The sequence below is a fragment of the Apium graveolens genome, chromosome 3 (assembly GCF_009905375.1).
Source record: "Apium graveolens cultivar Ventura chromosome 3, ASM990537v1, whole genome shotgun sequence".
NCBI classification, from domain to species: Eukaryota; Viridiplantae; Streptophyta; class Magnoliopsida; order Apiales; family Apiaceae; genus Apium; species Apium graveolens.
The window spans coordinates 140,010,672-140,025,387 of NC_133649.1; the positions used below are offsets into that span (position 1 = coordinate 140,010,672).

At 40.7% G+C, this 14,716-nt stretch overlaps 2 protein-coding genes across 2 annotated transcripts; both read left to right on the plus strand.

Annotated features, from left to right (window-relative positions):
* The first annotated feature begins 1,388 nt into the window (after window positions 1-1,388).
* Window positions 1,389-2,831, plus strand: LOC141714608 (uncharacterized). Its single transcript, XM_074518119.1, has one exon. The coding sequence runs from the start codon at window positions 1,389-1,391 to the stop codon at window positions 2,829-2,831; it is 1,443 nt and encodes a 480-aa protein (XP_074374220.1).
* Window positions 2,832-13,075: 10,244 nt separating this feature from the next.
* LOC141714609 (uncharacterized) lies at window positions 13,076-13,540 on the plus strand. The gene has a single exon (XM_074518120.1). The coding sequence runs from the start codon at window positions 13,076-13,078 to the stop codon at window positions 13,538-13,540; it is 465 nt and encodes a 154-aa protein (XP_074374221.1).
* Window positions 13,541-14,716: the final 1,176 nt, after the last annotated feature.

Below are 14,716 nucleotides of genomic sequence, written 5' to 3' on the forward strand. Positions count from 1 at the left end.
GACGCCTGGAGAATGCCCGAACGCCTCTATATAGTTTTACTGGGAATGAGGTTCATATAGTGGGGACAGTCGACATGTCGGTGCTTTTTGGTTCTCCCCCATGTCGGATTTGGAAGATGGTCAAGTTTCATGTGATCAGTGCATCCTCGAGTTTCAACGCCATATTGGGACGAATAACGATCACCGCCCTTCGGGCCATTACTTCCATCTCCCATTTCAAAATGAAGTTCCCCACAGACTTTGGTATAGGAGAAATGATTGGTGATCAAGCGACGGCTAGGCAGTGTTACCTAACCACTGTTTCTCCAAGGAAAAGGACATATGAAGAGTTAGAGGTCAATCAAGTACTTGACATCGACCCAAGAGAATTGATCGACACATCCACAAGCAATTCATGCTCCCCTCTCGAGGAAACAGAAGATATAGAAGTATTTGAAGGAAACCCCGATAAAACAACAAGAATTGGCAAGAATCTCTCCTCAGATCTCAAAAAAGAAATCATGAATCTCATCTGGGAATTCTCCGATATTTTTGATTGGGTCACGAAGGACATGCTCGGTATTCCAGAGGCCATTGCTCGACATTCGCTGCACATTAGCAAGGACACCAGGCCTGTGCGACAGAAACAACGCATATTCTCGGCCGAGAAAAGAGCAGCAATCGACCAAGAGGTCGACAGACTCCTCGACGCCGGCTTCATCGAGCCTGTGCAATTCCCCACATGGATATCGAACGTGGTCCTGGTTAAGAAAAGCAATGGGAAGTGGATAATGTGCATTGATTATTCAGATGTTAATAGGGCGTGCCCCAAAGATTTTTACCCTTTGCCCAATATCGACCAACTCATCGATGCCACAGCGGGAAATGAACTCCTGTCCTTTATGGACGCCTTTTCGGGGTATAATCAAATTAAAATGGATTCCCGCGACTGGCAACAAACTGCTTTCATCACACACAGGGGAGTCTTTGGTTGCAAAGTAATGTCCTTCGGATTAATCAATACGGGCACTACTTTTCAACAGACGATGGATAAAATATTCTCCTCGCAGATAGGAAGAAACATGCTGATATACGTCGATGACATGATTACAAAGTCAAAAGTTGCCTCTGATCATGTGACAGACCTTCGAGAAACGTTCACCAACGCAAGGGCAAACAACATGCGACTAAACCCTGCAAAGTGTTCATTCAGCCTTACAGCAAGTAAATTCATGGGGTTCCTGGTCACCCAGAAAGGCATCGAGGCCGATCCAGCTCAGACAAAAGCTATTCTAGAAATGAGCAAACCAAGATCCATTAAAGACTTACAAAAGCTCACAGGGTGTATAGCCGCTCTTTGAAGGTTCATCCCTCAATCCTCAAAGAGGTGCCTCCCATTTTTCTCTGCAATGAAGAAAGCTTCCAAATTATCACAATTTGAATGGAACGAAGATTGTGAAAAGAATTTCACAGAATTAAAGATATTTTTAACAAATCCTCCAGTCTTAACTCGGCCCTTAACAGGCGAACCTCTACGAGTATATCTCTCAGCTTCCGATGAAACTGTCGCGGCAGTGTTGGTCCGTGTCGATGAGGGAAAAGATATCCCTGTATATTACATCAGCCACACACTCCGAGACGCGAAAACAAGATACCCACAAGTCGAGAAACTCGTATACGCTCTTGTTGTCGCGAGCCGTAAGCTCCGTCATTATTTTCAAGTGAGAGAAATCCATGTTCTCACCAATCTACCTCTGAAAAGAATCCTGCACAAGCCCGACATAACAGGCAGGCTTGCAGCTTGGACCATAGAGTCAAGCCAGTTCTACATCGAGTACAAACCTCGAACGGCGATCAAGGCCCAAGTTCTCTCGGATTTCGTCGCTGAATGCCAGTTCAAATCCAAGACACATAAACCTGAAGATGACCAGTCTCGCCCGTGGCTTTTGTTTGTTGATGGCTCCTCGACATCCAACTCTGGAGGAGCAGGGGTCATACTAATCAGTCCAGAAGGATTCAAAATCCAACAGGCTCTCAAGTTCGGGTTCTCCGCCACAAACAACGTGGCCGAGTACGAGGCACTCATCGCCGGACTAAAGCTCGCATCCGATCTCGAGGCAGAGGTCATTGACATATTTGGGGATTCTCAGTTGGTTTCCAAACAGATAAGTGGTGAATTTAAGACACATAATGAAAGGATGGCCCGATATTTAACAAGAACACAAGAGCTTCTTAGTAAATTTTCTTCATGGAAAATGTCAAACGTCGACAGGGAGGAGAACCAGTGGGCCGACTCTCTAGCTAAACTGGCTTCTTCCAATCTCCCTACTAATCTCAGCCCAACATATGTAGACATTTTGGAGACCCCCTCCATCGACGAAGTGTCAGTTAATCAAATCCAGGCTAGGCTCGATTGGCGCCAACCTTTCCTTGAATACATTATCGACAACAAGTTGCCTGAGCATAAGTCCGAAGCCCGCACTCTTATGTTCAAAGCCAGGAACTACTGTGTTGTGGGTTCGGTGTTATATCGACGTGCCCTCTCCGAGCCTCTACTCCGTTGCTTGTCTCCAGAAAAGGCCCTCCAAGCGATCGTAGAAATACATACGGGAATCTGTGGTGAGCATCTAGGAGGGAAAACCTTAGCCCTTAAAATTATCCGACAAGGTCTATTCTGGCCCACAATTCGAAAGGATTGTGAAGATTACGTCAAAAAATGTCAAGCATGTCAGCTTCATGGAAATGTAAACCGTCGAACCACGACTGAGCTAAATTCTATTCTCAGCCCGTGCCCCTTTTTCCAATGGGGAATAGATATTGTGGGTCCCTTTCCAAAATACAAAAATCAGTGACAATACATCGTAGTCGCCGTGGATTACGCAACGAAATGGGTCGAAGCAAAACCCCTTGCTAAAATTCGAGAAAAAAAGATGATAGAATTCTTTATGGAATACATCGTCTTTCGCTTTGGGATCCCCAGAATCTTAGTTTTCGATAACGGCACTCAGTTTGTAGGGAAACGATTTGAGGAAACCCTGCTTGAATTAAAAGTCCAGCATATTAAAGCATCTGTAGCATACCCCCAAGCTAATGGACTAGCAGAAGTAACGAATAGAACCATCCTACAAGGCTTGAAGAAAAGGATTGAAGAAATACCCCGATGCTGGGTCGATGAACTCCCGAACGTGTTGTGGTCGTATAGGACGACTCCCCGAAGCGCGACGGGTGAAACTTCTTTCCGTCTGGCATACGGAGTTGATGCTGTCATACCTGTTGAGATAAGTCTCACCTCACCACGGGTCGCTGTGTTCGATCCTGCTCTATCTCTCGAAGGCCTTCGCCTTCACAATGATTTGTTAGAAGAAACAAGGGAAGAAGCCCGAATGCGGATGATCGCCCAGCAAGAGAAAACTGCAAGGTACTTCAACAAAAAGGTCAAACCCAAAGACTTCAAGGTCAACGACCTCGTCTTAAGGGATTCCGCGGCATCGTAACCCACTGTTTCAGGAAAATTCAAACCAGCATGGGAAGGTCCTTATCGGATCTCGAGACTGGTAAGTGCAGGGACCTATGAGCTTGCACACCTTGACGGGAAGCTCATCAAAAATGCCTGGAATCCCATTCATCTCAAAAAGTTCTACCAGTAATTTGATTTCAGTTGTAACCTGTTATCTTGAGGCAGCTAATGCCATATCAAAGACAAACCCTCGATGCAACGAGGGTCGTTATGAGACCCCCATCGTGGGGTGATTAAGTTATGATGAACGAATTTCTTTAATTTATTCCAAGTAAGGAACATAAACTTCTGCTTTCTTCATTCCTTACATAATCAGCAAAAACAAAAAGATAACCTTCGAAAACTTTCGCCGACATAAACATTTCAAAAAAGAGATTAAAATAAGCTTTGACTCACAGATTAATCTGAAAATTCCCAAGAAAATAATCAGAGATTCAAAACCATTCAACTCCAGGAAAATATTTATACAGCCTCACCACGTCGACAGGCTGGGCTATAAAATCTCTCTCATAGTATAAACGCTCGACCACAAACAGATATGATCTCCGACTTGGATGATCCCAAACTTGATAAACGGCTTAATATTTCGGACTCAAGACAAGTAGATGATAAAACCAGTCAACATGCAACTACTTAAAATATGGAAATAAACTTAATCATGAATCACGTGTCTTAAACTTGCTAACGAATCCATCATCCGGTGTTATCAATAAAATTCTTAAGTACATAAAAACGCTTAAATCCAGTTACAAAGATCCACAGGGCATACCCCGTCTTCACGCATTATCACCCTTCGATGCAAGATCCCGAAGATAATCCTCGAAGGCATGACCCTCGACGACAAAACCGGCCTCTTCCATCCGTCAGAAACATCATCCGTAACCATCGTCCAAAGCATCAGCGATATCTTTAACAGCTTTCTCTACTTCTTGTTTCAAGTTTTCATTCTCCTTCACTATCAACTTGTAAGAGCTATCCATCCCCTCGACCTGTCGATCCAAGCCTTGGCGCTTGCTCTTCTCCTCATCAAACTCTTTTTCAACCTCGAAAAGTCGACCCTCGAGTTCCCGCACCCTGTCACTCGACGCCTTCTCAGCAACTTCCATCTCAGCAATCTTCCTTGAAAACGCAGAATTTGCCTTAGCCAAATCACCCACCCTATGCTCGAGTTCTGCAAAACCAGCCGCGATTTTCTTCTTTTCCCCCTTCAGAGCAGCAACCTCAGCTTCGAGCTTAGAACAAGCCTCACCATCGACATCAGCCTTGTAATCCTCCATAATGTACATAAAATCGGAAAGAAACTTCACACAAAAAAAGCGAATGAATGACGATGAATGAACATGAAGGCAAAAGTATATGCACATAAAAAAGAGAAAGAAGGAAATGCGCATACTCGCCCAGCCCGGCTTTTACATCGGTCAACAAGATCCTCACGCCTCCGACCATCATAAGCAACTAAATCCTGAGGAAGATTGAAAAGATTGAGTGCGCTCAAGGGCACGGTGGACCCCCCCCCCCGTCCATCATTCCGAAGGCTGAATCTCGACCCTCACCACCTCTTTCTTAGAACGAGGGTCGATGGTATTCCCCATATAAACCCTGTTCCCAACAACGGTCACAGTCTTGTTCACTCCCTTGACAGCAGCCTCCCGTCCACCAACAAGTACCTCATCATCTTCCCTTCGAAGACGCTTTCGAGGGTTACCTTCCACGCGAACGAGGTCTGATACAACCCTCACATTGTATTCAGTCACCTTATTGCCCTGATCATCAAGCAGCTCAATTGAAACCGAATGAGGGACCCCCGACGGTCCTGGCCTGGCCGCATCAGAAGGCTTCCTCGAGGCACGTTGCAACAGCAGCATCATTGCCTTATCCATCTCTCCTCGAATCCCGCCGTCTAAAACCTTTTTCAGGGAAGCGCCTCCCACTAAAACACAAAGATATAAAAAAAACAACAAAACAAGTCAGTCACTCTATATATAGGCACATACGAAAATAAATAGACAAGAATCGACGATAACAACTACAAAAACTAGGTACATGAACAAAATAAGGGCAATAACAAATAAAACATTCCCCTTACAATCGTGCATCTCTAAAAAACCGGAATCCTTCAAGTCTAAATGCGTATACCACGTCCTCGACCCATGAAACTCATCGAGATAAGCGGTATCGTGCTTCTCTAAGTTATTTAAATAATCAATCGTGCCCTGACTAACTTTCCCACAAGGCTTTATAAATTCCAAATCAGGACCCCCAACGAACAGCCATTGGGAGTGGTAACTGGAGTTCGATGATCTACCGCTAACAATCTTCATCCTCCTATGTCGTGAGTCAAAATATACTTGACCGCCATAGTAACGCACACCATAAATAGAGAAAACAATTTCAAAGTCGGGGATCGACCCTTATCACAGCACAACGCCACAAAACCACTTAACTGAGCAATGAAATTCAGTGTCAACTGCCCTAGGCCACAATCGATAGCCTCATACATCGTCAGGAAGAAAGGATGCATTGGCAAATGAAGACCAAACTGAAACATAATCATCGCAACCCCATGCATCCCGAACTCGGGCATCATCCAAACTCTCTCATCTGCTGTCGACACTCGATACCGGTAACCGTTAGACAAGTTGATGTAACTCTCTAACTTACTCACAGGGGGGTCGACGGTGATGTAGTAACTAAGATAATTTATACTAGGTTTACTCTCAAATTCGATCCTACCTAACCGAAGACTTTCCTCGACCACTCTGTTTCTGAGTTCCAGGGTACGAGGGCTTAGGGGAGGAGAAGGCAAAGGCCCAGTAGGCATCCCCTTCAAAAAATCATCGCTCCCTAAGAAATCAAAAGGTCCACACTGACCTAAATCTGGGATTTCAAGATTATCCAAGTTCAAAACAGACTCTTCATCACCCTCCTCTAAAGCTCGCTTCCCGGGGTCTCGATTGGAAGCACTATGCGAAGACAACGACGAGGGAAAGTCGGCCATCCTAAATTCGTAAACTATAGACAGACACGATCGACCCGCAGATAAAAAAGGAAAAAGAAGGGGGAAAGAGGGTAACTTACAATCTGATCCAAGGACGCGCAACAACGCTTTTTAGATAACCTGGGAGGAAGCTGAAGAGTCTAGCCCGCCAATCTGCAAAAAAACCTGAGAAAACAAATTCAAAAACACACATGAACGAATCTATATATCTTCAAAAAAAAAAGAGAAGAAAGAGAAAGAAAGAGAACAGCAACAAGACAAGAAAACATTGCGTTTATTTCTTTTCTTTTTTCAGGCGCACACATTTGACTCCTATCTCGAATTTATAGTTATTTCTTATTTTTCTTTTGTTTTGTTTATTCATTTCTTTCTTATTATTCCCCTTCATTTTATTATCCTATCCGGTCACTAACTTTACTCTGGTATCAAAACAAAAATCTCGAAATTCAGAACGCAAGGGTGAAAAAGCAGAAAAACGCAAATCTAAAGATATTGCGCAAAACAAAGAGGGGGACAAATGTTGGACCAAGACAAGGCGGCCCAAAGGAATGATAGTTAGAATAATTGTAAAATATAATGTAAAGCCCAAGAAGGCCCACTTTGTAAGCAAAAAGCCCATTTGGGACTTAGTATAAATATAAGACAACAACCCCATTTGAAAGGGGTTGGCAAATTATAGCAAAGAGACAATCTCCTAAAATTAGATTCTAATAATATAATATTATTGGAACATCAGTATACCTGTTGCTATATTATGAAATCGAAAAATGATTTCTGATTTTAGAATATAACTTATTCTTCGATGCATAGTTTTAAAAGGGCACCAAATATAAATAGATATAGCTATATTTAATCACAAAGCATATAACTGCACAGTTATATTTATTACTATAATTTTATTATTCATTTTCCTCGATATACTTTTGTTGGACCAAGAGAATACATCTCAAAGGAGTTATAATTAGGATAATTAGGGAATATAATGTAAAGTCCAAGAAAACTCATTTTGTAAGAAATAGCCCATTTTGGACTTGGTATAAATATAAGACAACAACCTCATTTGAAGAGGTTGGAAAATTTAGTAAAGAAAACACCTCCTCAAAGTTAGTCTTAGTTATTAATAATAACGAGGTATATCATGTGGCGCTAGAAGTAGCTTTTCTTTACAGATCCAACCGGAATATGATTGTTGAAGAGATTGATCCAGCAACAGCCGGACCAACTCAGGTAAAGGAGTAGACGGCAGAAATTTCCGTCGACCCCTCGACCCACGGTGGTCATGAACTACCCAAGCAATCGGCATTAAAGCCAAAATGTTTATTTTCTCCACCTGAGGGTCCTTCTGATAACCAGCCGGTGAACTTGAAAGATACACATCAAAGAGACAAGAAGAGAAAGTCCACATCAGATCAGCGTTTCAGAGTACAGACATCCAAAGGCAAGAGGGTTCTCTCAAGCGACATATGACTCCATCTAGAAAAGAAAGAAAGGCTAAAGGCTCAAGACAAAGAAAACCCAGAAGAGCCACTTGATTCAGATGAAGAACTTGAGCTACTAGAACGGGAGACTCGAATGCTTCAGGCCAAACTCCAGCGAAAACGTGAAATTCATCGTCTCCGCCGAGAGCTTCAACAAACATCAATACAAAACCAGGAGCAAGATGATGAGCTCTTCGATGAAGACGACGACGCCGAATACGAGTATAAACCATCGGCAGAGTCGACATATTCATAACCACACGAGCGTCGACAGCGAAAAGTATCATCCACCGATGTCTCTCATCGAACCGAATCAACAGTGTAATAACCCCCAAAATTTTCAACTTTTTGTAACCCTTGTGAATAGTGTTTTTGATAAATGAGAAAACTTTTCATTCCACACTATGTAGGGGTTCTCTTATGGATATTCTGAGATTTTATTAGTACTCTATATGGTATATAAGTGTATGTAAAGATCGCCAGAATCCAATTCCGAACACTTTGATTTTTCCCGGAAATCCACTAGATACGGAAAGAATTGAGTATAAGGTAGCAGGATAAAAAGGATCTAAATTAAAGGATTATAAGAGATGATCATAAAAGGAATATAATATATTGAGAAAGGTTAAGGGAACCTAAGTAATAAGATCCCGGGTATGATCCCTCAAACGATAAACGAAAACGAAAGTTAAGCGAACCGTATAACAGATCAGCGGTCATTAGGCAAACAATTAAGGAAGTTAATCAAAGGGATTAGAGAGGATGATGTCACCCAACCAATGAGAAGAGGACAGGGAGGGGAAGATGACATCATAGCATGACATAAGCATGACATAAGAAGGAAGGAAATGTGGTGGATTGTTAACCACACAAAACCAAGGTTAAATTGGTAATTAACCTAAAATAAAACAAATCTAATTCAATCAACCAAGCCAAACAAATCATTTCTCATCAAAACAAACTTTTATTCTTCATCACCAAGGCTTGCTCTCGGCTTTTGCCATTTCCAAGAGAAACAAATTTCAAAACTCAAGATCAAGGCTTCCTAAATTGGTAAGATAATTCCCTAGTCATCCTTATGCATAGTTATGGCTATATTATGAGTTTAAGCCTTCAATTCTTTCTCAATCTTCTTCAAGAAATCAATGAAGAAGACAATGAATAGTGATTTCAAAGTTTTTAACTTGATTTTTTCTTGTTTTCCTTTAAGATCCAAGCATCCCTAAGACTTCTCAAGGCTTCCTAGCTACTCCCACCACTTCAAGGAAGGTATATCATCTCCAAACCCTAGATTCCTTTGTATAATAAGATGATTTTGATTATTATGGTGATATAGTAGCTTAATGCTTGTGGTTTAGAGTTTGGGTTGGAGTGGTAGTGAAATGGAATGGTGAATCTTGTTGTTATGGTTAAAAGAACTTAAGTATAGTTAAATTCAAGCTTAGGCATAAGTATAAATGTTAATATTGAATTGATTGGGGCTGTTATGATGTGATAAGGATGTACTTTGGTTGTATGAATGGGTTGAGGTTGAATTGTGATGGTTTTTGAATGGTTTAAATTTGGGAAATCGCGTAAACATAGCCGTCGTAATGTCCAATTTACTTTAGACTGCTTTTGTTCATAACATTTGGACCCGAGAACTCCCTACTAGATTATGACCATTGCCATGTTTAGATAGCTCATGTTACGAGCTTCGTTTTGATATGTAGTTCGTTTAATTCCGATATACGGTTTAGGAGAAACGACCGTTTCAAGTAACGGCGTTTCGCGAACGAAACTTTTCCCCTCGCCTTACTTTGAAACATAGGTTAAAGACCAAAAAGGGTTAATTAATGTATGAAACAATTATGGTAAGTGTGTTAGGCAGTTGGTAAGACACCCGCGAAAGAATCGCCTTGAAACTCGTAATGGTTAAATTATTAAAAATGGTGGAGCCGAGGGTACTCGAGTGACTTAAGAGAATCAGTAAGCGCAAAACAAGCGTTAAAGTCTAAGTTAGTTAAAGTATAGATTTACAAGTGACTTTGGTTTAATTCTAACTTACTTGTTGTTTATAGGTTACCAGACTCGTCCCGAGCCTTTTATCACCCCCAGTCGCTTAGGCAAGTTTTCTACCCATATAACTGTTGTTGTGATGTATATGTGTATATGCATGATCTTGCGATAATTGCATATTTGTTATTAGCAAATTCTTGCGATATATTGTAGCATGTGATATGGTATATATGCATGCCTATTTCATATTCTTGATTTTTATATCTGTTGGTTAAAATGCTTACAATTGCATAATACCTATGCTAGAGATAAGCGGTAATGAGTTTACCCTTAGTGGAGGGGATCAAAAGGTGAAAACATTTTCTAAAACCGGGAGTCGAGGATCCCGAGTAGATTTTATATATATATATATATTTATACATATATATGGTTATAGTTCTCCAAACTATTAATCGAATAAGGTTTATTCGATAACTTTATTTTATTTAATGAATATTATTTGAATATTCATTCGAGGACTTATGACTCTGTTTATTATATTTAATGATTATTAATTGGATATTCATTGGAGGATGTATGACTCCATTTATTTTATTTAATGAATATTATTTATAGTATTCATTCGAGGTATTATGACTCCGCTTATTATTTAATAATATTCTTTATTTTATTAAAGAATAATGTTTCGATAATCAAACTTATTTTCGATTATTCAGATAAAGACAGTACTTTCATATAAGTATATCTTTGGTTATTTAATATCCATTTCAAGTATAAGTTTTAAAACTTCTACTTTGATTATTTTTATAAAGATTATCTTTATGAGAATATTATTTAAATAATAATATTCAGATATTTTCTAATATATCGGGACTGATTTATTTTAATAAATCAGCAGTACTCCAAACATTCTTAAAAATGTTTTCGAGTCTTCAAAATGATTTTTAAAGTTAGAGTGGACCCCAAAACTCATTTTTTTTATATTTAAGATCTTCCTTTCAAAGGGGATTTAAATACTCGCTCAAAACCTGGTGGATCCAGCTCTGTGGTGTATTTTACATTCGCAATGTGGTTGCTGTTTTGAGAAAACAAATGAATCGATTACTTACCCAACGTTCGGGAAGTAAGCCCATCTAATTGAGTCGGCATAAGCGACAGGCCGGGGTACGGTCTATCAAAGTGTAAGTGGCTGGGTGGCAGTCCATCAACGCGTAAGAGGCCGGGTGGCGGTCCAGCACAAGGTCCTAATGAGGCCACGGTGATGACCGGTGGGGGATTCATCCATCTACTAGTAGAAAAGGTTACTTATTGGTATCTTTGCCTGATCAGCAAGATATCGGGTTTATGCCAAAATTCTTTTCCTTTCCAAAATTCATTGGATGTTACCAACTCTGTTCTTACTTTACATAACAGAGGTTCCAGGAAATGTTTAAGAGATATATATGTGGATATATATCGGGACTAAATAAAGTATCTCGTAACTTTATTTCATTCAATAATATTTCAAAGATTGAATCTATTCAAGTCTTAACTTGTGGTCTCATCTATGGGATGACTTTTTTTTAAACCTATAATACTTTGAACAGGGGTAGTTCAAGTAGCCTTATAAATGATATAAGTATAGTGAAGTATTTGGTAACTTCATCTTCCTTTAAGCTTATATCCAGTAAGTAATTATCTTACTTTTGATAAAGGTTTTCAGTAAGTTATCTATTAGATACTTGCATTATTGATTACACTATATATTATCTTGCGAGCTGTAAGGCTCACTCTTGCTTTATTTTTTCATCACACAACAACAGTTAGGAAGGATGGCCAGACTCAAGCAGACCCAGCGCAAGCGCGTGGGAAGCATCCCGCGTCTTCCCGTTGATGTTGTAGCTGCTATAGCTGCAGAGGTAGATCTATTGTAGATCAGACCATCTACTTTTGAGAATCAATTATGTATAATTATAACTTGTGGCAGATAATGGCAATTAATTGTAAACTTATTAAGTAATCATTTTGGGTTGTAATAACTTTTAAATTGTGGATTCAAAGACTTGTACTTATTTCAATTTCATCTCTGAGACTATAATGGGTTGTGGTGTGTGTTAGTGTGGGGTCACAGCATAAGGTTATTTATTAATTAAGTGAAGTGATATTGTGGAAAGAAAGACCGTGACGACCCAGATCCCCGACCCCGGATCTGGGGGTGTTACAAACAGAGTCCATCTCCCACAAAGAATTTGCTAAAATGCAAGAAGAAATCGCCCAAATACGTACCATAATAAGAAATCAATCAGGATTCGAGACTGTCTCCGAAAGCCCCCTGTCATTAATCCTCGAGAAAGCGCGCATCGACAGGACGCTAAAAACTCCTGCCCTCGATCACTTTGACGGATCTTCAGACCCGTTGGCATTTCTCAACACATTCGACGGTCGCATGGCTTTCTTCGGCCACTCTGAAATCGCCCGTTGACAGTTTTTCTCTATATGCCTTCAAGGCACAGCACTCCGATGGTACAACAATCTGCCCCCTCGATCAATCGATTCATGGACAACCTTAAAGAGCAAATTCCAAGCTCGATTATCCAGTAACTATAAAGGCATCAAGGTCACAGCATCTTTAATGACAATGCACCAGCGCTCGGGCGAAAGCCTCTGCAGCTTTTTAACCCGATTCAGGGAAGAGATCGCCGAGATTCCTGATTTAATAGAACAAATGGCCATCAATTTCTTAATGGCAGGTATCGATAAATCACGACATGGGCTGCTCCTAGAAGAAATTTTTGAAAAAGGCCAAAAACCCTTCAAGCAGCATTCCAGATTATTGAACATCGTATGATGCTACAAGAAGCAGTGAGTTACATTCAGTCGCCCCGATGCTCTTCAAGGTATGAGCGACGTCCCAGCTATAGCCCGCGATCTCCCGCGCGAGAGAGGCGCCACGAGCTTCGTCGATCCCCGCCATCGCGTGCGGAAGATCGCCCTCCGAGGGATAGGAAATAAAGGGACTGGAAACCCCGCACTCGCCCAGAAAAAGAGTATACTAAACTTAACACAGAGAAGACAACAAATCTAGCAGTCCTAAAAACGGAATCAGACTACCAGCCACCAAGGCCCATGAAGGCTGGTAGACCTCCAAGTTCCAGATATTGCGACTATCATGAAGATACTGGCCATACAACAGAACAGTGCTTTCAACTTAGTAACCTCATAGAGGGAAAGATCCGCCGGGGGCAACTTGTCCACTATGTGCAACAAGATGATGCGCCAAGATGTCACCATCGTGAGGAGGATGACCGAGTCATCGACGTCATCTTTGGCGGTATAGCCGCTGGGGGCCCCTCTCACAACTCTCGCAAGCTCTACGCTCGAGAAGTTTTTAATATCAATCCCACAATAGCCAAACTCCCTCGAGCGAATCCCTCCCCCGTTATATCTTTCTCTGACGATGATTACTATCATGATCTCATCGAGGGCCACCAGGATACCCTTGTCATCACCACGCGTGTGGGGAATAACACAGTTAAAAAGATGCTAGTTGATAATGGTAGCTCCGTTGATGTAAAGCATAATGTAATGTAACATGTAATCGAGGATTTATAACTCAACATGAAAACAGAAACAGATAAACATTATTAAACTGTGAAGCACAGGAACCCTTCAGATGAAGACAGGATAAACATAAAGAACCAAATGATGTGATTGATTCATTAAGTCCTCCTACAGATCATGGGAAGAAGTTCATTACTATGCTCAAGCAACCATGAAGAATAAGACATCAAGGGGCTTTAAGTATCAATTGCATGTATTGACTTCAAATGTTACAGATCAAGGGTTCAATGAAAGAACTAATGGATAAACATCAGTATGTATCAACTCAGAATCACAAGACAAATTGAATCAGGATCCTGTCATTACTAGTTATTTGTGAACCAGACCAGTGCACCAAACATCAGCATTCAAGGAAGTATTTTGATTCAATTAACAGAAGAAAAATGATTGATACATTAAAGAATGGTTTGACAAAGAGCCAAAAATATTCTAAGTAAAAGACAGCTCTCTCTACCTGTCGCCACAGGAGATGTAACCACAGAGAAATGGTACCAAGGCACCCCTATCGCCATAGGAGATTTAACCACAGAGATATTGCTATAAGGAAACTCTGTCGCCACAGAAGCTCTTGTCGCCACAGAGGTGTTGGAACAATTTCTCAAAGCAACTGTCGCCACAGGAGAGTAATTGTCATCATAGAAGCTTGTCTCCACAGAGGTTATCACCACAGAGAATAACAAGACAACTCTGTCGCCACAGAGCTGTCACCGTAGAGGATACACAGAGAAAGCTTGTCGCCATAGATATGTCGCCACAGAGGTGTTGTTCACTGATTCAATGTGCAACAAAGTTAAATGATTTGTGTGGACAATAATTGGACAGCTGTCTATTTAATTTTGAAAGACTACAAAGCAGCAATTGAATGTAATTGAATTTCATTTGGTTATCTTCTTCAGCAAACACAGAAAGTTTACGAGAGCTCAATTAAAGTTTCACATTTATTATCCTTGTAAACAGAATGTTATGCTGCTGAATTTATTGTAGCTAATCAATACTTTGATTAGATTGTAGCAACGTCAAGGTTTATACTAATAAAATAATATATTCCTCGAATTGTTTTGTGTTGTTTTTGATTCCGTACTTTTAACGATAAACTTGAAATAAATCGAAAACGATTGTAGGTATCGTATTCAACCCCCCCTTCTA

Excerpts from the sequence above, each read along its gene's own strand:
- LOC141714608 (XM_074518119.1), top strand. The coding sequence starts at position 1,389 with ATGAAGAAAGCTTCCAAATTATCACAATTTGAATGGAACGAAGATTGT.
- LOC141714609 (XM_074518120.1), top strand. The coding sequence starts at position 13,076 with ATGAAGGCTGGTAGACCTCCAAGTTCCAGATATTGCGACTATCATGAA.